Raw genomic sequence first — 25299 nt, forward strand, 5'->3', positions numbered from 1 at the left:
AAGCGGCTTTATTCACAGGTATCAACAGTCATCACCAACTCCTCCATGTAATCAACTAAAGACGAAAACCAGCCTTAAGCTTGTCTCACGACGCTTGGAAACACTAAACCCAACGGCGTTTCACAGACTCCAGTCCTTCCAACCTTCTATTTCTTTATTTAACGACAAAGCTCAGAGAGGGACCGTGGGGGAAGCTTCCAGTCAGGCAGCGTTGGGGCCGCTCCGTGGAGGCGGGGGAGCGCCGGCTGGGTCCTCGCTGAGGCGGCGTCGCGGCTGTGACAGGGCGGGAGCAGCGCGGGGGGCCGGGGGGCACCATGATGCCGGGGGAGACGCCGCCGCCGCCGCCGGCCGGCACCGCCGCCACCGCCACCACCACCACCGGGGGCTGCGCCAACTGCGGGGTCCTGCAGCAGGTACCGGCCGCCGGCATGGAGCCGGGGGGCCCGGGGCGGGCTGCGGGATGAGGGACGGGTGGGTGGCGGTGGTGGTGGTGGTGGTGGTGGGGTGTGGGGGGCTGCCGGCGCGGCGGGGATGCGGTGCGGTGCGGTGTGCGGCGGAAAAGTGGCTCGTGTCTTTGCATCGCAGGCTCTGCGGCATGGCTAGGAGGACCTGCTAGCGAATTTTGCGTCGTATCCTTTCCAGGCCGCTTCGGTGCGGTGGGAGGAGGCTGCCCGCCGCCGCTCCTTAAAGCGCTTTAAAACCAGAGTGTCGGGTTTTATATATATATATACACACATATATAGCGTAGCTCTTTGGGTTATCATTGCTTCCCCTTCAGATGAAGAGAAGGCCCAGCTGAGGGTTCGTAGGTGTTCAACCACACCTAGAGTTGCTACAATTGATGAGGCTGGGAAATCTGTAACCTTGAATGAACTAGATGCCGTTCACTGGAAATACTCCTCCAAGGCTCAATTTCGCTTTTGAGAGAAAAAAAAAAAAAAAAAAAAAAAGCTTAATTTCACTTTTGAGAGAAAAAGCATTAGCGATTTTTGTATATAATCCAACGCAAAAGCAGAGTTTGAAGAGCTACTATAGTAAGGCCTCATCTAAGCATGCATACTTCCATGCGGAGTCTACATTCTATATATATATTTGTACACAAACCCTAAAGTTAACACATATTTTAGTAAACGACAATTTATCCTGTAAGAGAAGTCACAAAACCAGATTATTGTTCTGTGTAGACCAGCAGCAGTCAGGTCAGGGGGCGTTTGCAGCGTGTGGTACTGTTTTTGGTGTGGAACTTCTTTACCGACTTGAGACTCTTCCTTACAGAATATAAATGAATATGTAGCAGCATTAGTTGCACTGAAGCAAAAACTGATCAATGGCGAGTAAGTACAATTGCACGAGTGTATTGTTGTTGTTACTGTTCTTAATTTCTTTAAGTAATACGGCAAGTATGCTTTGTGGGATGTAGATATTCATTACTGCACAAAACTAAATCATCCTCTAAATGCAAGTAACTTTTTCAGTAACAGATCTTAAATCTAGATTTAAAGGCTTCTTTATTCTCCCTAAAACATCTTGATGTAGTAGTAGCAAAAACAAAGATATTTTATGTAGCTATGTACCTTATTTATTATTATGATCAGGTATTTAGCAGAAGAAGCTCTTTGAAGGGATTTATTTCATTTTGTCTGTTGCTGACCGTGTAGTATGAGAACCAAAAGTCAAGCACAGGTGTATACATACCCTTTCAAGAAAACCTAATCTTTTCAGGTATGAAATGCTGCTGGAGTGAAATATCAGAATATGTAAAAGTGAGGCTGTATGACGGTCAGAACAATAAGGTTCTAAAATGTTTTCTTAGTTCTCTTCTGGGATTGCTTCCACTTCTCAATAACCATCAACATAAAACATGTTACATATACATTCATATCATGGCGTGATATCCTTGCCATGTCTCCTACTGGTTATGGCTTATTTCTTAAGTACCCTTTTCCAGATAAATGTAAATCTGGCTTTAGCTAATCTAGTTTCCAGAAAGGATTTAAGAGAGTCCTCACTGTTTAACTGAGACCCTTTTCTTCAAAACTCCTTTACTGTTTGTGCTTTCGTAGATTACTTTTCCTACCCTGAAATTTTGAGTCCTTCATCCTGCCTGTGCACTCAGGTCCTGTGGGATTTACCTCTGCTCTACCTGGTTGCAGCCCAGTCACTTTCTTTTTTGCCTTACTTGATGACTCTTTAACTGTTGCAAGAGAAAGTAATGCAGCACTCTCTGCGCAGAAGTAACTTCCACTGTTCTCATCCTCGTTCTTCTCTCCATTCTTAAAAGCTGTAAAACGTGAAGAAAGGAGGGAATAGCTGTCCGTGGTGCTATCCCTTGGGCCACCGTACACCTTGGGTCAGAATAGATGTTATAGGTGTTATACTCCAATGGCTTCTAGGAGAATAGTGTAAATATTAAAGCATTTTAGAGTCTTTTGAATTATTTTTCTTCCATTCTTTCCTAGGAAGGCATTCTTTTAAGTTTGGAAACTAGGATTTACTTTGGTGATAAACATATACATACATACATATATATGTAAACACACAGACACATACATGCCCATATGTATACACACACACCGTCTTTACCCAAATAGTATGTTTCCTTTCTTATTTTCTTTTTCTTTCTTTTTTTTTTTTTTTGAAAGCTGAAAATAGTTATTAGCTTCATCTAATTGTTAGCTGTTTGGTTGTATTTTCATTTTAAAGAAGTCTGATTTGAGCTTTGAGTGGCTTGATGAAACAAAAGGGTTATGTTGACTTCTATCAGAAAATGCAAACCAATCTTTTATTTCCTGCATTTATCTATAAAGCAAAAGGAAAGGTATCTTAGGATGTAATTGTTGAAATCATCTGAGAAACTGACTAGTACAGTTGTTTTTTATGACTAATATTTTGTTTTTCTTGCAGTCGTTTGCTGACCGAGTATCAACAGAAATGCACTGATATCCTTTATTTTTCTAAAAGCTTTCTTACAGAATTAGTGTATTTATCATTTCTTTCACAGAATTAGTATATTTTTTAACATTTCTAATAAGGGGGCCTGAGGGTTTTTATTTAAAGCTCAATTTAAGAGAGGGTGCCTCTCTAGTAAAGAACAGACTGGAGAATTAAAGAAAATAGAGCTTTGGAACTAAGCTTATGTACTTAAGGTCTGGTTGTGTCTCATATATGGTTTAACGTGGACTATTTCAAATGTGCATTGCTGATAATGACTCAGTTTTTTTTCAAGCAGAAGAAGCCCTGCTTATTCACTTCAACATACGGAAATGTTTTTGTTAAATACATGACATAACACAAACACATAATTCGCTTGTTGGGTGGAAGTCATTATTAAATATTTGTTTACAAGTGGCAATTGGACTGAAATATACTTAAGGAGGTAGGGCAGACTGTTTTAAATTTCAACCTTAACAAGAGATTACAGCTTCAGTTTGCTGAAAGGTAAGTTTGATCTGAACTGTTTACTATATCTTCAATGTTCTCTGTGTCTTGGACAGTTTCAGTTGTCTGCTGCAATGGTTCTCAGTCTACACTGAACTATTAAACTGGTCCTTTCTTTTGGCATGCCTCGTAGGCCACAGTTAGCAAAGATGCCCTGGAGGGGGGAAATCTGCCCTGCCTTCCCTGTACATGTGTGAAATACTTGTCCCGGCACTGTATTGCATAAAAGCCTGAAATGACCGAATGGAAATGCAGAGCTCATCTTTTGGTGGTGGCTAAATATAAGCCTATTTGGGGAGACCCTGTTTGCCTGAAGTATTTTGACTTAGAGTTTGTGAGCCTTACTTGCTCTACTTATTAACAGAGGAAAAGACAGAACATCATCCTTACAGACTTCGTGTCCTGCCTGCTGAAAAGTCCCATGGTTGGACTCTGCTCTAATTTTGTGGCACTGCTTCCATGGAGACACTTTTTCCTGATGCTTCAGTGTATGTAGCTGGGCTGTACTGTTGTGTAGTGCAGGCAGTCTGCCCACTTTCAACTTTAGGCTCCATTTAATGTTTCAAAATCAGATCTTGAATATTCTTTGAATGTAAAATGTTAGATGGAAAAATGAGAACACTTAGGCTCTTAAAGCGTTTGGGTATCTGTCAGAGGTTTTTTCCATAGGGAAAAGCAAAATACTTGGAAGTTTGCCTGAAGAATCAGAACACTGAGTTTAGGCTTTAAAAGTGCACATATTTTTTGGCAGTTTTAAAAAATTTAAATAACATTTCCTGTTTCAGAGAGATCTCTGCTCTACGTTGCCAAGTGGAGCAGATGCTGCAGAAAATCCTGCCTCTGGAAAAGGGCCAGGAAGAGTTGGGTTCCTTGAAAGCAGAGTTGGAAGAGAAAAAGGTGTGCTTGTAAGGTTTAAATAACTTGCACTTACTCTGTTGAAGGAAATAAACATATTTAATGCTCATCTTAATGAGGCAGGTTTTAATGAGCCCAGTTACTTCCAGCTTGTTGGATAGGGAGTTCTGGTTTTAGGTAAAACAAATTAAACCTTAGCAAGTTTCAGATAAGGGAAAAAGTTCAGGCTTCTGTAGTTCCTATGATTTTTGATCATATTATTTGTTTTTTATTTCATTATTTAGGAAGGAAGGAGGTATAGTCAAATTCCTGTGTATTTCTGTTTCAGTACTACTAAATTACTTAATTCTCCATAATGTGTACTGGTAAAAAGGTGCAAAGAAAGTCTATCCAGAATAGTTAGTGCTTTGCTTCTTTTACAGTTTTGAACATACGCTTTTATGTTATTAGCTACTTGATTTGATTCCTAATTTCTCTCCCATGTCTAAATTGAAATCTAGTCTTCTGCAGAAAAAAAATTGACTGTTCAATTCCCCTTAATACAGATATTTACTAGACATTAACTATTACTTCTGCCAAAAATAAACCCACCACCTTTTATAGTTTAATTCCGATATAAAGTAGAGAATTAACATCTGCTGTGTCACTATACATAGTTTTTCTTCTGTGTTAGACTTGACTTTTATCTTTAAATTTTCTTCCCTCAGCAAGCATTGATAGTTGATGTCCTGATGGAATTCGCTTAGAAGTAGGGTTATGTATATGATGGTGTATAGTAGCTGTGTGCTTGACTTGAGCTTTGAGTTACAGTCCAAATAGGTCTTGGAAGCACATACTCAAAAGATGTAAATATATATATATTCTTGCTATAAATTTTACCTTTAAAAATGCAAGTTAACATGACTTTTTAATGTTTCTTTTTTCTTTTTTTTTTTTTTTTTTTTCCTCATTAGATACACTTTTTTTTTGCTATGCAGCTGTTTTCATTAGAATAGTTAAAATGCTATATTTATTTTAATCTCCTTCATAAGGACATGTTTTCATTGTGCATTCTTTTTTTTTCACAGAGTTCTCTCAAGATTTATCAGGAAAGTCAACTGGAATATGTTAAAATTAAAGAAGAAGTAGTAAAAAGCGATGCTGTGTGAGTGATACTCTGTGTTTGTTTGTTTGTTTAACAAATTGTTTTTCCAGTAACAAGTCACTCAGAGGCTTCCTTAGCTGGAGCTTATGCGTGATTGTCATGTCTTACAGCTCTTGATGGACTTTGTAAATAATTTGTCTAATTGTGTTTTAATGGTCCTAGCCTCTAAATGAGCTGTGGAACGGAACTGTGACTTCTCAGTGTTGTTTGGAAAGCTCCTTATAAACTCAAAAGGGAACCAGCCAGTATACAGCTGGGTGTTGTGAATTTGTAGTTGCAGTAACTTTCCTCCATGTACATCGCTTCACACTTATTAACACTAATGCTTGCTTTCTGCTACTTTTTGTAGTCAGCTTTTATTTCTGATGTGTTCCAGCATGCATCCCAATGGGACTTCATTGATTACTCCTTCCTTTGGTTTTTCCTTCCTTGAAGGAACTCAAGACTATCATTTTCGATGTTCCTAAGTTATTTTGTTATTACCAACATGTTTAGGGAAGTGATTCTTCCCCTTTTTCCAGCACTAGTGGGGCCACACCTGTACTACCGTGTCCTGGATTCCCTAGTACAAGACAGACATGGATGTACTGGAGATAATTCCAGTGAAGGGCCACAGAGATGAGTGAGGAATTGGAGCATTCACTGAGAACCTCATATGATATATTCTTGTGTCTTTCATGCCTTGTGAAGCACGTGGTACTCACAAATACAGCAGCAAGCTCCTATCATGCAAAAGATTGTAAACGCAGTCTGTCACTGTTGTCACTTCTTGTTGCCACTTCTGCCAGACTGCACGTTTTTGCACATTTAAGTACCCTGTTCTGTAAGCTTGAAGGAATTCATAACACATCTTCCAATTTTAAGAGCAGCAGAGAGCATTGTTGACTTAATCTCAGGAGGAAACTGAGAACCCGGGTGTCCAGGCAATGTAGCCTGCCAGTATAGATATATATCCTATCCCCTATTTGTCACTCATATCGGTGAGAAGGAGGAGGACACAGGAGCTGATCAGACAGACTGGTCAGCCTCACATTGATCCACAGCAAGGTGGTGGATCAACTAGTCCTGGAAGCCATTTCCAGGCACATGAAGGACAAGAAAGTGTAGTCAGGTTGGATTCAGCAAGGGGAAGTCATGTTTGATCAACCTGACAAGCTTCTCTGATGACCAGATGGATGAGGGGAGAGCAGAGACTATTGTCTACCTGGACTGCAGTAAGGCCTTTGACACTGTCCCCCCATAAGATCCTTACAGACAAGCTGTTGATGTTTGGGATAGATGGACAGACAGTGAGGTGGGCTGAAAACTGGCTGAATGGACAGGCCCACAGGGTGGTGACCAGTGTCACAAAGTCTAGTTGGAGGACAGTAACTAGCAGTATACCTCAGGGGCCATTACTGGTTCCAGTTGTGTTTAACATCTTCATTAATGACCCGGATGATGGGGCAGAGCAAGTTTGTAGATGACACAAAACTGGGTGATCTCTTCTGTGATTCTGTAGCTAATTCATGCACATTTGGTGTTGAGGCTGTTTTAAGCAGTCAATCACATGTGTTTGCAAGCTGGGTTTCTTCACTCTGCAAGTGGAACTCTAGTGAATTGTTCATACAGTGAATGTTAATCTACAGTTACTGTAGAATAATTTAGGTTAAAAACAATCAAACGATCTCCAAAGTCCCTTGGTCCAGTCTGCCAGTCAGAGCCAGCTTTAAAGTTGGGTTGCTTAGGCCATTGTTTAGTTGAGATTTGAATGCTTACAAGGATGGTAATTCCTTTCTGAAGTTACAAGAACCATGATAACTTGAGATAAATCATCTAGCGTGTCCATTGTTAAGAAGATTCTCAATATGAAATCATTTCTATAGAGGAGATTTGAAAGAAGTGTTCGAAACTAAGTCTGTTCCAGAAGTAAGGTTGCTCATTTAATTAAAAGTTCATATTCGCTCTACTGATAAAAAAAGATATGACAGACACAGGTTTTTTTCCTTTTTTATTTTTAGTTGTTGAGTATTGTAAATATAATCACATTATATTTGCTGTAGTTTATAATACTGTATGTATTCTTCTGAATGCAATTTCTGTTAGCATAGCATTCTGTCAGATGAAGATGTGCATGTATCTTGAAGATCAGATAGGAGCTTGAGTTGTGTAGCATAAGACAAATTCTGTCCAAATGCATCATCTAGAAAATTTGCTTTTTTAATTATTAGAGTTAACATTTTTTTCTTTATATACTTGCATAGATTGATAAAATTAGTATACCACTATAAAAGTAATAAAAAATAATTAATAATGATAACTGGTGAAAACAGGAAGTCAAAAGGTAATTAAAGCACTTATAAAAGTAATTCTATGGCAAATATCGTTGCAATGATAAAATGTTGGCATTTATTGGCTGTCTGGTTACTCAGGTTCTTATCTGTTTGTAAATGCATTACTTCTGTGCATTTGTCAGAAGACAACCTACAGAAAACCGTAAGTTCGTTACCTGTTATTTTTGAAAGACATCTTCCCCCCCTCCCCCCCTTTTTTTTTTTCCTTTTGCACTTCAAAGATGTCTTAAAATGATTATTTTTTATGAAATTCTCACCTGTGGCTTGACTGTCGAAGCAGTCATCAGAGTATAAGGAGAATTAATTATGACCCTGTTCAGGCAGAAAAGGCCCGAGAGCATCAGTCTGTCTTTTAAGTTCAAATACTTTTACTGCTAAACATTCCAAAGGTGGTTAGTTGGTGATAATTAGTTAGTTGGTTAGTTCTCTGAGTGGTTTCTCAAATGCCCTCCAGTTAACATCTGAAATGCTGATTAAAGCTTCCACATCCTGAAGGGCTAAGGCTGCAAATCTTAGTCTGTTATAAAAGCTGTAATGTGAGGAATGGATGAACAGTATTGATCTTCGTCAAAGTGATCTGTGAGCATTGGCAGTATGTGTACTTTTTTTTTCTTTTTTTTCCAGTTCTGTTTGTTTTGCATATAATGTGGGGTTGGAAGTGCTGAATTAAGAAGTTTAGGCTGAATAATTGGTTTTGTTTTGAATTTAGCAAACAATAGGATATTCTGAACAAGAATCTATAGGACATAAGTGATGCTGAAGACTATTCCCGAGGATGTCATTGCTAATGATTATAAACAAAGTTTAATTGTTTTTAAGGAATAAGACTAACCTGTCTGCGTTTGCGTTTGGTTGACCCTGGCTGGCTGCAATGTGCCCACCACGCTGCCGTCTCACTCCCCCCTCCTAACACGACACAGGGAGAGAATACAGTGAAAAGAAACTTGTGTGTTGAGTTAAGGACAAAAAGATCACTCACCAATTATTATCATGGGCAAAACAGACTTATCGGCAAATTAATTGAATTAATAGCAGCATAGTATAGTGAGTAATAAAAACAAAACTAAAAACATTGTCTCCCCACCCCTCTCCTCCCAGGTTCAGCTTCACTTCTAATTTTTCTACCTCCTTTCCCCACAAGTGGCACAGAGGAGATAGGGAATGGTTATGGTCGGTTCATAACTCTTTCTCTGCCACTCCCTCCTCCTCACATACCTCATGTGCTCCAGCGTGGGGTCCCACTCATGGGGTACAGTCCTTTGTGAACTGCTCCTAGATGAATCCATTCCACAGGCTGCAGTTCTTCAAGAATTGCTCTATTTTGAGTCCTTTCCATGGGATGCAGTCCTGCAGGGTCCTCCACAGTGTGGATATCCACTCTGATGTAGTTATCCATGGGCTGCAGGCGGACAGCCTTCTTTTCCATGGTCTCCACAAGCTGCTGGAGAATACTTTGCTCCAGCACAGGGAAGACCTCCCTCCCCTCCTCCTTCACTGACCTTGGTGTCCGCAGGGTTGTTTGTCAGATTTTTCTTACTCCTTTCTCTCACGGTTGCTGCACAGTGTTTTTCACTCTTTTAAATGTGTTATCACAGAGGTGATAGTGTGTGGTTCAGCTGTGCCCTGCAGTGAGTCTGTTTTGGGGCTGGCTGGAACTGGCAGTGTCTGACATGGGGACAATGTCTGGTCATTTCTCATGGAGGTCACCCTGGCCCACTACCAAAACCTTACCAAGTAAACCCAATGCATCATTACATCACAGAAATGCAAAACAAAACAAAACAAAAAACAAAAGCAGTTTTCTCAGGATGTTTTTGTTGCTACAAGTTGTAGCTGAAGTTATATGCCTGGATTAGCAGACTGACTCACTTAAGAAAAGAGCAGACTGCCTCTGTAACAGATGTGGCTGTTGTAAGAATGTCATCAGCATGCTGCTGATTTAAGTTTTCAAATTCAGGGGCATATTGGTCTCACAGGCCCTGAATTTATGAAGTGTTCTTTCTCTGAAATGGCTACATGGGTTTTCTGGTGCTTTTTCATACAACGTTATCCTATTCAAAAAATGATCTGTTAATGTCTTCTTTTTAACAGGAGAAAGAAACTGGAAGCAAAAGTGAAGAAACTTGAAGGTAACTTTCTATATTGTGTCACCAGTGCTGTCATCCTGTTCCATTTCTTGATTCCTTTTGCATCCAAAAAAGCAATTGAAAAAGTTAAAGAAAAACTAACTCTGAGGCCCCGGGGAGCAAGACAAGTCAGGTCTCTCTGTGCTGCTTAGCCTCTGAAATACACCTGCCATTCTGCAGAATATTTTCAACAGAGTATCAGGCTCATTGCGTAAATCAGGTTTGAAGGAAACCTTAAAGGATGTAAGCTGACCAACCTGTAGGCAATCTGATCCGCTTCCAGGTTGCCCTCATGGTGAAAAAGCTTTTCCTTACCGCCAGTTAGAACCTCTCTTGTCTCATCTTCCCACCATGCCCCACTGAATGTACTGGTTCTGTCTTCTTGATACCTTGTAGGTGTAGGAAAGCTGTTCTTAGATCCTTTCAAAGCTTTTTCTTCTCAAGCTAATCAAGTCTAGTTCCTTGAACCTTTCCTCACAGGGCAAGTGCTCCAGTGCACCAATAATCTTGATAGGATTCTTCTACTTGTATTTATATTCATATTTAAAGATGTAGTGATCCTGACATATTTGCTGATTTGTAAATATTCTGGCAGTTACAGTGTTGTTTTGTTTTTTCAGTTTGGTTTGGTACAGCTGTGCTTACCACAGTTTAAATATCCATATACCTTAAAACATTATTTTTTGTTAACTGGCCACAACAAACTGGGTGACTTGTGTCTTAATGTTAGAAGCCCCCAAAATCCTACTGTAAAGTACAGGTAGTTTGGAGTTCCTGTACATGGCAGCAAGGTTTTTATACCTTCTAGCCCCAAATGCATATTCTGGCAGAGCTACAACAAAATACTGTTAGATAGTTTGTATTTTTCCCAGTTTTAGTGACTGGTTTATCTTTTGTCAGTCCTGATTTTTCCCCATGATTAGTTCTTGTCAGCCTACCACCTAATCTGCCTTTTAATGGTCTTCTCTTCGGGATGTTGTCTTCTGTGACTTGACCTGGTCAGCAGACAGTTTCCAACTCTCTTTGCTCTCTGCATATAAGTCACCAAGCTGATTTTCACAAAGCTCTTTCAAGCATCCCCATGGCTTATGAATTTCCCCAGGAACCTCACTTATCTGCTATAGCCTGTTTATTCCCACCCATTTGCACTCTCTCAAGGTTGATGCTAGATATTGAGAGTTAGAGTACTCTATGCCTATCTGTGCTACCTATAGTAGTGCTACCTACATTTTGTAATGCAGTTGGCTGTAGTGTTTTCATCTTTGAACCAGAACCTCTGTTCTAAGTAACAGAATGAAGCATGTGAAAAAACATTGACTTCACTCCTAATTTTGCTCCCGTTTTTACTTAGTGTATGTTGTTCTTAAGTACAATGTGAAACACTCTTGTTTCTTGCCTGTAAGTTGAAAAAGCAATAAATGTATTTTAGTAGTTTAGAACACGAGATACGCAGATAGAGAAAAGATACATGTATGAGTTGTGCTTAACGTTTGAAGTCTTGATGAGCTAAAATAAAACTTCAGTACATTTTTCATGCTCCTTTTTTTCTCATAATATGATGTGCAAACTAGTAACCAGTAGTAGTTAAAGTAGTTTCTTTGTTTAGTGTCTAACTGGAATTTTGGTTCTCTCTTTTGAAGAGGCTGCAACAAAACATAGTCAGGACTTTAAACTATTGAAATCTGAAAAGAAAAAGCTTGAAAAGGAACTAAAGAAGGCACAGGTAAGACTTTCCTGTTTTGTAGGTGTGGTTTTCTTGAGTACTTCTGGAAGAAGAAAAAAAAAGCAAGTTGTAATACAGACATTGAAATAGTGAAAGTTCATTTGTTGGGGGTATTGAGTAAATAAACATAGCAATTCACCTTAAGAGATGGTGAATTTTGAAACTGAGGCATGACATTTGAAATGTAGATTTAGATTTCATGGTAATTTAGGTCATTTTCTACAAGCTGAGTATTGAATGAAAAATTAACAGTAGTTATTTTTAACAGGGAAAACTTGATGGTGTTCTTAAAGAGAAATGCAGAAAGGGTATGTACTCAGTTTTGATTACCTTCAGATTTATGTGTGTTAACAATTCCATTTGAACACTTCCTTTTCTCTTCTACTTCTCAATAGTTAAACATGCAGAGACCCAGAGTTCAAGTGAAGATCTTAAAACAGATATTGACAAAGGTAAGATTTTTGCAAGGCCTGTCTCTATGCAGACCAAACCATTATGAATTAATTGTAAGACTTCTGGAAAACTGCTTATTCTCTTCCTTGGGTTTTTTAAAGCATTTGAAGCTCTTGGAGTTACACTCTTATAGCAATTCTGTTAGTATCCTCTGTTGTCAAGAGTAGATGTAGTTGATAGAAATATATGCCATTGAGGGAAGAATGTAATAGATGAATATTTTAACTTTTGCAATAAGAAAGATAATTGATTCATTAAAATGACTACGGTCTACCCCATGTGTATGCACAGCAGTTTGATTTGCAATTATAAACCAGAATGCAAACACTGAAAAACAAACAAACAAACAATCCCACTGTCTTGCAGCTCAACAACATCATAAAAGTATGCAAAGCAAAAGAGACAAGATAGTGTAATCTGTTACAAAGGCTGTGTGGGGCTCTCTAATTCAAGTGGAAAGTCAGGATGTATAGTTTTTTTTCTATACTATTCTATTTTTTATTTATTTGTAATGATGTACAATATCTGCTACAAATTATCCAAACCTAATGGCACAATGGAGCTAACTCATTCAAAACTTCCTCTAAAGTACTAAGGGCAGATAGAGGCCAAGCTTTAAGCAACCATATTTTTGTATTTCTACACTTTTTAAAATACTACTTTTATATTGTCTAGAAAATTCTGAAGATGATTTGCAGGCAAAAGACAAACTTCTGCTTTCCGTGTCCTGCTTTTCAGTGCTTGCATTTTGTTTTTTGCGAAAATTAAAATTCTATAAAAAGAGTAGACCTTCTGGTTGTTTCTGGGTCTTCACATGTTTTTGCTGCCTTTTGGATTGTCCTGAATTGGAATCCAATTTCAGCATTTAACTTTTAATTTAGTTCTTTTTCTTCCTCGCAAGCTAAAATGCCCAGTTGTCTTAATTTTTGTGTATATTTAGTTGTAGGCATGTCTGTGTTTTGAGTAAGAACAAAGAAAAAAAATCTAGGCTCTCTGAGCCACTGAAGTTTTCCTCAATTTATAAAAACATTTTGTTTAACAGAAAAAATAAAATACTTGTTGGAAGAACTCTGGATGTGCATTGACAGTGCAAAAGGAAAAAGAGAGAAGCGGGAAAATGATCCTATCTTGGGTGAGATGTCATGTCAGGTATTGGAATTCTGTTGAAGCTGTCTCTTTTTTAATTAAAAATAAGTAAATATTGGTACCTTCTTTCTTCAGCTTCTGCTCAGGATAAGGCACGGCCCGAAAAAAGAAGACTGTTTATTACAGAAGGTAGGTTCCAGTAAATGTAAATGCGTTAGTATGCAAATTCCTTGGTGTAGCCTTATCATCAGATTGGGTACTGTTTGTGTAACACTTTTTGGATAGACTTAAATACTTTTATTTGTGATTGTCTGGTCAAGTACATGTGTGAATAGAATATTTGAAAATAATTGCAAATTTTAATTTGAACAGCCAGTTATGCTACATTGCTCTTATAAACAAAACCCAATTTTAATCTGCTGTTACAGTTCAGAAATCAAATTCTTAGAAATAGTCAAAGCAGCTGATAGTCAATGTAGTCAAAACATACCTCTCATGTTTGTACCTTAGTTATTATAGCACGATAAATTCTTTTTGGTCCTAAACAAACACATGGTAACATAATTACATTGTAAAATTTAAGAAGCTCTTACGACTATTTTGTTCATTCATATCTTCCTGAATTATATAATGGTGCATTAATTTTCAGATTCATGATACAGAGCAACATAATGTATAATTTTGTAACAAAATACTCAGTATAATTCTAAAAAATAATCTGAACAGTTATCCATATACACATTGAGAAAAAACCTCAGTGCTTTAACATCATAGAACAGATGTTGTTTTCCTTCTGCCCTCAAGAGCAATAGATACCTTGAAATTGGATTGATATTTCTGTAGTTGCCTCTCCAGAGCTTGCAGTTGGATTGATATTTCTGTAGTTGCCTCTCCAGAGTGTACTTATCAATCTTTAATTTTTCTTTTATTTGCTCTACCATTTTTTTTTTTTCTGTAGTTCAGGTTGTAGAGATACTGTATGGAATAAGTACACTGCATTATTAAGAGCTTTGAAAGTGAACCATTGTGCTGTTTCCCCACCCCATTAAATCTGAAACTCTGCTACAAGTCTAGACCCTGATGAATCTGGTTTTAGGTTGTATTCCAAAGGAATTGACTTAGGAGGTACCAAAATATAAGGACAGTATCTTAAGCCAGTTTATCAATTTCATCCCGACCAATTCAGTGCAGCAAATCTGTGGCTTCAAGCTCCAGAACTGAGCTAGACAGTTGTCCCCTGATATCCTGAACTTGATTTCTTGATCAAGGCTCAATCAAATGACAAGCAAAATCAACTCTGGAGGGTATCAGATCCCCTTCTCATCCACCACAAGGAGAACTTCAGATTCCAGGTCTCCTGTTGCATCTTTCCTATTCACATCTTCTAAAGGAGAACTATGATTTTTTTTTTCTCCTCTTGAAGCCCAGGACAGCCATCTTATTCTGTCTTTCAGTGGCCATTACCTTGGATTTGTATTACCTATCTTAATGATTTTGCCCTAAGTTCTTGTCCAACATTGACATAGTTTCGTCTTAGAGAGAAAATCAACTTGCTGGTGATATTGCTGAAGTATTTTTTCCCCAAGAATGTCAGTTCTTCTGTCTGTCTGGATCTATCCTTTTAGGAAGATAACTCCATGGCTGATTTTTTTGTACAGTCAAATGTTTTGTAAAATATCTGTAACAATTAGAGCTTTCTCTGTTCCATCAAAGATGATACCACTTTGAATAACTTCTCTGAAGAACGTGTACATATATGTAAACTGCAAGATTTATCAGGCTTTCCATTCATGTTTTTACGAAGGAACAAGCCATTGTGAAAGCCTCAGAAAGCAACGAGGTTTTGCCAAATTTAAATTAAAAGCATTTTGTCTTGGTTTTGGTAGTACTTTTATAAATCTTCCAGTAATGAAGTTGGCCATACCTGCAGTTGAACGTCAGACCAATAACCTTAGACCATAATTTGAGGTTAATAGGACATTCCTGTTTGTTTGTTTGTTTGTTTTATAAATTTGAAAACCTGTTTCCTGTGTAGTTTGAGGATGAAGCCATCTACAGTTAGAGCAGGCATGTGAAGAAGCATTTGAAGAATCTTGCAGCCCAATGCTGAAGATTTTGTTAATTTGGATTCTCCAACATGCACTGTTTGTATGCAGGCTTATGGTGAGAGGAGATGAGGGAAGATGGGAAGACCACGTCTGGGATGAGCTGAGTCTCTTCAAGTAGTATGTACAACAGGGTTCTGAGCTAAATCTGGCCTGCTACAGAGCTATACCCATTTTATCTGATCTTCCTTTTGGTTTGGATCCCAGGATAGCAGAGAAGCTGCATATAGATGTTAAGAGCAGGGGTGAAAAGGAGCATCTTGGAGGTACCTTGGTATCTGCTTTAATACCAGATTACAGGAGATAGAAGGTAGTGGCATTAAATGTAACATACAAAGATAAGACTGAATCCCGAAGGACCTGTGTATGTTTTATGACCTTGAGATTAAAGTCCATATGATGTGAGTGAGTTATTAAGTGGACCTCATTTCTATCTGTAAGACCATAGGAAGACCTCTCAAGATAATACCATTTTAGGAAATGCAGCCTTGTGCAGTTACTTTCAGGTTTGCAGTGTTCTCCCTAATTATTTGTTTCATATGTATGTGTGTGTAAGTTTGCTGTATTGAAAACTAGAATACTGCTTATAACTATAAAGAATAACAAGTGTATAAAACACCCTAAAACTCACATAACTGGAGAAGATTTGAAAAATTGAGGCTTGTCAATGTTAGAAAGTTTCTGTGGAGGGATTTTTTATTTTTTATTTTTGTCAGCGAAATACTGCTCTTTGTCCTTGAAAAGCATGCAGTTGCTACTGCCAGGCATTTGCAAACACTGTGCTGATAGTGATGAGTTTTTGCTGTAAACCAGAAGAGATTCTATGGCTTGGAGGTGTTGCCTGATGAGACAATATGAGTTGGTAGTGCATGCTTGCAGCCCAGAAAGCCAACCGTATCCTGGACTGCATCAAAAGAAGCATGAAGAGCAGGTTGAGAGAGGTAATTCTCTCCCTCTGCTCTTGTGAGACCCCACCTTTGAGCACTGTGTTGAGCTCTGGGGCCCCCAGCACAAAAAAGACATGGACATATTAGAACGAGTGCAGAGGAGGGTTGTGAGGATAATCAAAGGGCTGGAGCACCTCTCCTATGAAGAGAGGCTGAGGGAGTTGGGGTTGTTCAGCCTGGAAAAGAGAATGCTCTTGGGAGACCTTATAGTGGTTTTACTGTACATAAAGGTGGCTTGCACAAAAAGTGGGGAGGGACTCTGTCAGAGAGTGTAGCTATAGGACAAGGAGTAATGTCTTCTATGAATCTAAAAGAGGGGAGATTTAGATTAAATCTTAGTAAGAAGTTCTTCGTTATGAGGGTGAAGAGGTACTGGCATAGGTTGCCCAGAGAAGTTGTGGATGCCCCATCCCTGGAAGTGTTCAAAGGCCAGGCTGGATGGGGCTTTGAGCAACCTGGGTTAGTGGAAGGCGTCCCTGCCCACGGCAGGGGAATTGGAACTAGATGATCGTTAAGGTCCCTTCCAACCCAAACCATTCTGTGATTTGACGGATGGATTACTGTGAGAAAAAAATCCAGCATCTTACTCTGGAAACTGGTCCTTCTTTTTCAGAGGAAAAGAAATCTTGTTTCAGAAATTTACTTTGTTATCTAGGGTTGTGAGAAAATGTAATCAATTGTCCTGCAATGTGGACAATTAGGAACAAATACTTGAATTGCAAAACTCAGTTTATTTTGTTCCAAGACACTTGATGTTAGCATTGGATTGCTTATTTCTATTCTTTCTCCACCATCCATCAAAGACTTATTTCACAGTAGCATGTGGTAGCTTTTGATGTGTTTTCCAGTTCAAAGTAATCTTAACTTTCTCTCAGAAGTGGGGGAAGGCAGCAATGAAAGGGTTTGAAGCTGCTAGATTCCAAGTTGTAGGTCTGAGGACAAAACTTAATCATTTGGATAAGTGGCACTGTGAATGAGTGAGATTCCCTTGGAAAAGTAAAATTTTTTCTTTAAAATAATGATCTTTGGGAGGATCGTTTGGATGAAAAGGGCTTGATAATGAGTCTCTGATCTATTTCTCAGAGGGAGCTTTTCAGGGGATGGTATGGATCAGTATTCTAGGCCCTGATGTAGGCACATGACAAATTGTGTGAGGATAGTCGGGATGTAAAGTTCCTTATACTCAGTACTATTGTGTAGTTCAGTGTTCAAGGTAAACTCCCCATTTGTCTAATTGAAGTTGTTCTAGGGGGGGAATAAGAAACTCTGTGTTTCTTCCTTCTAAAGTGTGGAGGAACTTAAGAGCTCAGAACTGTTTGGCACAAAGGAGCATGAGAAATCTTCTATATACAGAAAACTACCTTCTGACTCTTCTTTTCTTTCTTCTTGCTAGTGAAGGGTTTCATTTTCCCATGCATGATCTACTGAGACTCAAATAGAAAAGGGAATATGTTTTTCATGATGAGATGAGAAACATCTGGAAGCTTTATGTGACCGTAGCTTATAAATAGCTTTATGAAACACTGTATGATCTTAGAACTTCTAAGATGTAGCTTTGACTGAAGGAAATGTCAGAGCTCATTTATCTTTAAGGAAATTGGCCTTGTAAGGCTCATAAGGCTTAATTGTCCTCTTTTCCTCCTAGTGTCTTTTGTAGCAATCTTGGAAATATATTTTTGATCAGTTTTTCTACTAAAACATTCAGTAAGAGCTACCATGTTAGAACGTGCTTAAAGTTTATTGGGAGACAGATCACTGGAGGTGTGTTTTCACCTGTGGAATTAAATCAGTGCTTTCAAATCTGATACTACCTTTGGTGCTGCTTGATGAGTATTACTGTAAGTTCTAGCAGTGGAGAAATAGGCACAGCAATAATGAAACACACTATTCTATTTTAATTTTCCAGCAGGGGTCAAGTTGTGCCAATTAAATCAGTGTATCCTCTCTTAAAACCATTTTGTTCATGTGTTGTTCCTTATACCATGTAATGGTATGTCAACATACACAGATTGCTTGATCTCTTTCTCACTTGGATACTGCCACTGCCGTGTCCAATAGTGTTTGTGTACACTATAAAAAAAATAGCATATCCAAATGTTGTATAAGAATTACAAGTTCTTTGTCTTTACTGCTTAGACTTCCCTGGAGCAGTATGTTTTGTCTGCATACAGAAAAAATGGATTACCATCTAATAATAAGACATGGTTTGAAAAGGAACAAAACAAAAGTATAGTGCAGAGAATCTCAGAGAGCATTTGGACATGCTTTCTTGCTGCTAGAATAACTTTATAAAACTGATGCGATTGTGAATCTCTCGGTATTGTTTTTTCTCTAAGTGGTACAGACTCCTATCCTTAAAAAAACAAACACACACACACACAGAAAACAACTCACTTTTAGGAAGTTTTTTTTAAGGGTCCAGCTTAACGTAAGTTATGCCATTAAAGACAAGATCTTGCATGAGTAGACTGCAGACAGAAATTTAAAAAACTAATGCTTTAAAAACGTATGCATGTTTAATCATAAAACCAGGTATATAGTTAAGAACTCCCTTACTCTGTTTATGGCAGGATTTAATTGTCATTGGCCTGCACATTATCCTTGAAATATGAAAGTGCAGCTGCTGGCTCAAAGCTGCAGCTTGCTTTAAGCAGAGAGTTACATCCTAATTGGCAAACGCTTGTGTTGCTTTTTCTGAACACCAGTAAAACTGGAAATAAACTGGGCTAAAACTGGAAATAAATCACTGAGCTGGATAGACCATCAGTCTTATGGCCCTCCCTGGTAGGAAAAATTGGGGAGAATAGTTTTAATGATTGAAGTTGGAAAATGTTTTTTTTTGGGTGGGAGTGCTTTGTACCTACATACATCTACGTCTTTTTCATGGGGAAAAAAAAGAAAAAGTTGGTTGTGAATAATAACATCTGATCTCTGTATAGAAAACATTTCTGAAAGCGTTCTTAAGTGCTTCTTACTACTTGTCTGAGGGAACATCACTTGAAAAGATGGTAATGCAGCCTTATTACTATGGTGTATTAGCTCTATAAGGAAAGATGGGGAGAAAAAATGTTAATTTCTTAATATTTGTGTCATAGAAGCTGTACAAAACCATCAAAAGATCAGGAAACGTGATGGCAAAACACTACATTGCTATTCTTCAATAGAAAGTGCTGGGAAGCACAATTCTGTAACAGCCCTGCGACATCATGTGAATACTGAGCCTCTTGGAGTTGACCATCTTGAGAACGGGACTGCTGAAGAATGTCTGCAAGGTTGTGAGGATAAAACTGTACCTGTGACAATGCGGACAGATGGGGCATACAGCAGTTCAGACTTCTCTGATCAGGAGCAAAAGGGCCCAGGTGGAAACGTGATGGATATACTGAACTGGGTCAAGCCTCTCCCTGCTCTACTTTCTCCAGTACAGCTTTCACCAGTAGCTGAACAGGTGAGTTCCAGGATTTGTCGGACTTGGCGTTAACTTGGTTGTATAATTACAGCAGGAATAACAATTTGATATTCTTGAGCTTTTTTGTGTATCAGTGGTACTTACAGTGATGCACTGAAAGGATCTCTCTATGAGTATTTAGCTCTAGATGTATACTTCTTCACTTTCTAGTGCACTGTCTGTGGAAGGGCACAAACCATAATTTTCTGTAGTATATTTAAAACAAAGTCAGCCACGTCTCAACTGCTGTCTTTTTCTGATGTCACAGACCTACATTCCCAACTCTTGTTGGGTATAAGCATGGCTTTTGTAGTAAACCTCTACAGCTTGAAATTCAAGGGGAACCTACTCAAATGTTATTTTTTCAGTAATCTTAGAATGTCAGTAGGTATGCAAAGAGGTCTCAATTTTCACAAAGGTGCTTTGTGTTTAGTATGAAGAGCAATGATGGAGAAGGATGTAATTCTGTTATCAGCCTTAATCTCTCAAAACCAATGCCTGTCAGGGCTAGGAGCCTATTTGTTTAGAAAAATATAGCTCTTAAAAGTGATACTGGGCTTTGAAAAACTAACTTTGTGTTTTTCATTAAAGGATATGTTGTTTGGAGAAGTGACGGGTTCCAGCAGTGAAGAAGCTGATTGCAGTGCTTCTGCAGAGGAGTCTATTTTACAAGAAAACCAAGTTCAGCCTCAAAATTCTTGTAATGTATTCAGCTTGAAAGAGGAGTGTAACAGATGGAACAAAACGTGTGGACATAGTCTTGATGCAGAAATTTCACATAACGGGAGTAGGAATGAAGAGATTGATCATGTTGATCCAGAGATGTTGAGCAAGAAAGTGAGAGATGCTGAAACAAAGCAAGCTGAAGCTGCTACTTTAATTACAAACATGGGAACTAACAAAGATTGTTTGGAGGAGAATTCTGTGAATATGGAAACAGAGGATCCAGAACTAACTGAAACAACAGCACATGAACTGGAAGCCATAGAGGAAAAGAAAGGAGATATCAAGGAAATGCACAGTGCAGATGGGACCTCTTCAACTGATTTTATGCTACACAGTTCTAAGCCGCAGAATCAGATAGAAAGATGCAGTGAGGCAGAGCAAACAGAGGAGAATGTGATCTTAATCGGGGCTGGTGGTTATGAGGGTACGCATGAAAAGTATGGTGAATTAATGAAGGCAGAAAAAGATGGATTATCAGGAGAGAGCGAAATTCCCAGGGCAGTATCCATTCCCCCAAATGTTACTCATTTGCCACCTGAACAATGCATCGTTGTACTTCAAAGTACAGACTGTGAGGAGAAATCTGATGTATTGGCAGAAAATGAAGTGGTTGAAAATGAATCCAAAGATGTAATCAAGGTAGCTAATACAGCAAGCGATGTTGAGGAAAGCATAAAACCAGTGATAAATGGAGAGGAAATAACAGCTGCAATACAGATGCAAGGGCTCTGTGCAGAGGCTAGTAATGAGGGAGAACTCTCTGAAATTGTATTGTCTGATTTCAGTAGTTCTGAATCTTTTTGTGAAGTAGAATGTCCTAAAGACCTAATGATGCAGTGTAATAGTGAGGGAATAAGTCTGGAGACTGAGGCATACACTGAAGCTACGGAGAGTTCTGCTCACTCTCAGTGCTCTGAAATAAAACGTGACAGTGAAAAGACACTGGAGGAACAATGTGTGCATACACTAGAACATGATATGGACAGAAAACATGAACTGGAAACTGCTCAAGTCTCTCAATGTTATTTACCTGTATCTACTGTTGAAGGAATCAGCTTTCCAAAAGATGATGAAGAGCTCAAAATGCAAGACATGAATATAACCAGACCCGAATCTATTGAACTAGCCATGAGTGTAAACAAAGAAAGTGTTCTTGAAACAGCTAAATCATCTGAGCTATTCAATAGTGCAGAAAATGAAAAATTACTAGAGGTACAGGAAGGGGAATATTTAAAAGATAAACCATACCAGGAAGAAGATTACAATATTTTTTTCCAAGGGAAGTCAGACTTTAAAATTATACTTGCAGTACCAAAGATGACATGCATTACTGATGCGGAAAGCAGTGTAGCTAAGTGTGAATCATGTGTGTTAGAATTTACAGAAAGAAATGGTGAAATGAAACAAGCTGAAAGCCTGTGCAGTACATTAGACTGTGAGTTGACCAAAACTCAGAACTCTGGAGTGTTTGAATCTCAAGAGACTGAATTCCAAGTTAATCAAGATTTTGTAGATGAGAGCAGTAAACTGTTAGAAGAAGCAGATACCATCCGATCTGCTGTAGTAGAAAATAACCTTACAGCTCAGACAGAATTTGCAAAACCTCAGAATCAGTTCTTGATAAGTGAAAATGATAAATGTGATGAAACAAAAGTGGAATTAAACAAGCAAAGCAAGGAATTAGTGATAGAGGCTTGTTCCAGTTCATTTAACTGGGAAGACAATGTTGTGAAGGAGAAAAGTAATGTTTCAGAGATCATATGCCAGCACACTTCAGAAATGGGTTTTAATAGCAGCTTGGCTTTGTCTACTGAAATAAACTTGAAGACAAGCTGTATGATTTCTGAAGATACAGATTCCCCTATCCAAGAGAATGGATTGGAATCCACAGTGACTCGTAATTTAAATTACAGTCTTGAGAAAGTTGTCGAATTTGTTGAAAGTGATTTCACAGGAAATTCTGAATTTTCTCATACATCGAAAAACAAAGGAGATAAAAATTGTGTTGTGGGTAGTCCATTTTGTAGTTCTCTAGAAAGCTGTGAAAAGGATACTGAGATCCCATCTACTTTTGAAAAAGGCAAAGAACTGGACCACTGCTCTGATGGGGAATACATACCCAAAAATGAAATGGAAATTTCAGGTGAAAAGGAGCTGCCAGTAGATAAAGAACCTCAGGCATCTGTTAAAGTAATAATTTTGCATGTAAACTCCTATAATAAGAATACTTCGAGCTTCCAAAAGTTTGTTTGTCAAGAATCAGAATGCAAGACTTCTACATGGGAAGCTAATCCAGATCCTGCTAGAACTGGTTCACTGACAGATGGGGAGGAAAGCAAAAGGTTGAATAGTTTTGAGGCATGTGAGGAAGACAGCATAAAAAGGTCTAAAAATGCTTTTGATATCCCAGAGCAGAGCAATGTGTCTGAAGAGAAGGACTGTCCTCTACAAAAAGTTGGAGATGTGAAATATTCTGAATGTGTTCCCATGTTCAAAAAGGACCTGAGAACTTCAACAAGAATTGTAGTGAGTGCTCTGGAAAATGACGCAAGTGTTGATGCTGACAACCAAGTATGTGAACTTCATTCAACAACGTGCCCAGGAAATACTGTGACAGATAGTCATCTAAAAGCAGGTACTATAGTGGGTATGGATACATGCTGTGAAACAGACTCTCCAAATACTGCAAATGAGTTGTCAAATGTGGTTGGGGAGGTTTATCCCAAAGACTTAACCTCTCTGAAAAGAGGGTGTATATTAGTAGCCTCTGAAAATGCTGAGGGTACTAGTGAATTCAGGGTAGCTGGATGGATGAATGACAGTAGGGAAGATCTGTTAGAAACTGGGGCATCCAAAGGAAGACCTCTGATGCCAAGTGCTTCAAAAAATACATTACCAATATGCCAGATATTAACCAGATTGTCAGAAACTTACAGAATGCCTGTAAAAAACAGTAAACTAAGTACAAGAATGTTAGCACTTGGCAATTTTGTAGAAGAAAATGGTTGTGAAAAGCTTGAGTCAAATGCAGAGCAAAGTCTACCACGCAGTGTTGATATGGGCATCTCAGTTCTTGAAGAATACAATCATAATCAAAACTGTGCTGTTTGCAATTCAGAAGAAAGCAGCACTAATGTTATGTTAGGTGTTTTGCAGCCTTCGTGTTTCTGTCGTACCACTTGTACTTGGAAGGGCTTCCTGGATAGTGGTAGGAAAAACTTTATTCTCAAGTATCTTACAAATCCAGCCCTGTCTGATGTAGACTGCAATTCTCAAACAGTTGGTCAGTCTTCTATGCCACAAAAAATGATATTTGAGAATTCACGTATGTTGGAGTCAGAGTCTTGTGTGGATGTTGTTCCCAAAAAGACCAATAAATTGAACTGCAAAGGGCAAGAGCAATCTGAAGTCTTGAGTGCTTCAACCAAGGCAGCTGTCCAAGTAATGCATGGCAGGCTATCAAAAAAACTGCTTCGAGGTAAAAGAAAAAGGAACACCCTTGACGTTAAAATAACTCAGCCAGTTCTTGCACATGCTGATACTTCTGTGCCAACAAAATGCTTATCTGAGACTATAAATAAAATCAGGCAAGAGATGGGTCCTCCTCTACCCCCACTGCTCCTGCCTTTGATGGCTACTCCTCCAAGAGCTGCATGTTCCATGACCCCAGTGATGTCTTCTGCTGATCGATCCTCTTTGCTTTCCCCTCTTGATGACCTGATATCCCCACTACGTGAAACCCCTGTTCCTCCTCTAATGTCTCCGTTGAGAGATACTCCAACCGTCAAATCTGCCCTTTTGTTTTCCCCTCCATCACCTTCAGAGATGGCAGTGGGTAGAAGGATTCTCTCGTCACCTTTAAAATTTTGTACTTCCATTCCAAAGCACGCGCTTCCCGTCCCTGGAAGATTTCCTCTGTGTGCAGCCGATGGTGCTGCTGCAGCTGCCCCTCAGGAGAACTCTGTGAAAATATTGGACACTATGTACCCAGAGCTATCTGCAAGGGCGAGGACACTAAACATCCTGAAAGGCAATATTCAGCTAAACCGATGTGCCCTTTCAGACAGCCAGAGTTTGCCAGGACCTGTGGCTCAAATAGGTGGGTTCAAAGCAATAGCATCCACATCAACTGCTTTTGTGAAAACTGGGAGCAATTTGAAATCTGACAGTAGACAAGACAAAAATGTGCAGAATCAGCAATTGGTTTCAGGCTTATCAAATCATCCTGAAAAAAGGACATTATTGCCAATATCTATGCCTAGAAGTGCAAAAAGACTGAGATTAGACAGGGAACCACCGAAGCTGGAGCCCGGTGATACTGCTGCTATTGAAAATGATCAAAACACAAGCTCTGAAATACAGGAGAATTTCCATGGCAAGAGCTGTGAAATCAGTGATTCAGCACACAGTTCCAGTTTAGAAGCATCTTTACCAGTAAAGAAGGTTATTGATTCTGATTGCCAGAAAGTTTATTTGGCACTGAAGAAAATTGCTGAATCCTGCTTTGACTTGTTACCAGTTATTCGAAGTCATGTTTATGTGGGCAATATCTCAAAGATTCCAGTGATGAGAGATGAAGAGAAAGAAGTTGTCAGTGAATTTGGTGTAAAAAACAAGGTAAGCAGCATTATTTTGAGTTTTGCATTTTAACAGTGACTTCTGTGCAGATCAAAAGAGTTTAAGTATGTGCTAGGTGAATTCTCAGTGGGTCAGGCAACCTGCAGTGGCAAAGTGCAGTCTTGAAAGATTATCAGATATCTAAAAATGTATAAACATTACAAAATAGAGAGCTTCAGACAGTACGAGAAGTTAATGGCCAGTGGTGTCCAAGATGCAAAACTGCAATTGTAGATGCTTTATGTATTCATCAGGAAAGCAGATGTATTTTATTTTCACCACATTTTTTGTAGTGGAT

General features: G+C 38.8%; 1 protein-coding gene across 1 annotated transcript in view; it reads left to right on the plus strand.

The window, feature by feature from the left end:
• The first annotated feature begins 308 nt into the window (after positions 1 to 308).
• Positions 309 to 25299, plus strand: part of ICE1 (interactor of little elongation complex ELL subunit 1) — a 32094-nt gene continuing 7103 nt past the window's right edge. The window contains exons 1-14 of the mRNA XM_084282885.1: positions 309 to 413; positions 1276 to 1334; positions 2905 to 2939; positions 3420 to 3438; positions 4224 to 4335; positions 5361 to 5437; positions 9862 to 9899; positions 11537 to 11619; positions 11888 to 11927; positions 12015 to 12071; positions 13115 to 13204; positions 13294 to 13347; positions 19306 to 19658; positions 20250 to 25001. Coding sequence (XP_084139011.1) covers positions 315 to 413; positions 1276 to 1334; positions 2905 to 2939; positions 3420 to 3438; positions 4224 to 4335; positions 5361 to 5437; positions 9862 to 9899; positions 11537 to 11619; positions 11888 to 11927; positions 12015 to 12071; positions 13115 to 13204; positions 13294 to 13347; positions 19306 to 19658; positions 20250 to 25001 — 5868 coding nt within the window. The 5' untranslated portion in view covers positions 309 to 314. The remainder of the gene's footprint in view (positions 414 to 1275; positions 1335 to 2904; positions 2940 to 3419; positions 3439 to 4223; positions 4336 to 5360; positions 5438 to 9861; positions 9900 to 11536; positions 11620 to 11887; positions 11928 to 12014; positions 12072 to 13114; positions 13205 to 13293; positions 13348 to 19305; positions 19659 to 20249; positions 25002 to 25299) is intronic.

Source organism: Netta rufina (genome assembly GCF_964035555.1).
Source record: "Netta rufina genome assembly, chromosome: 2".
Lineage (NCBI taxonomy): Eukaryota > Metazoa > Chordata > Aves > Anseriformes > Anatidae > Netta > Netta rufina.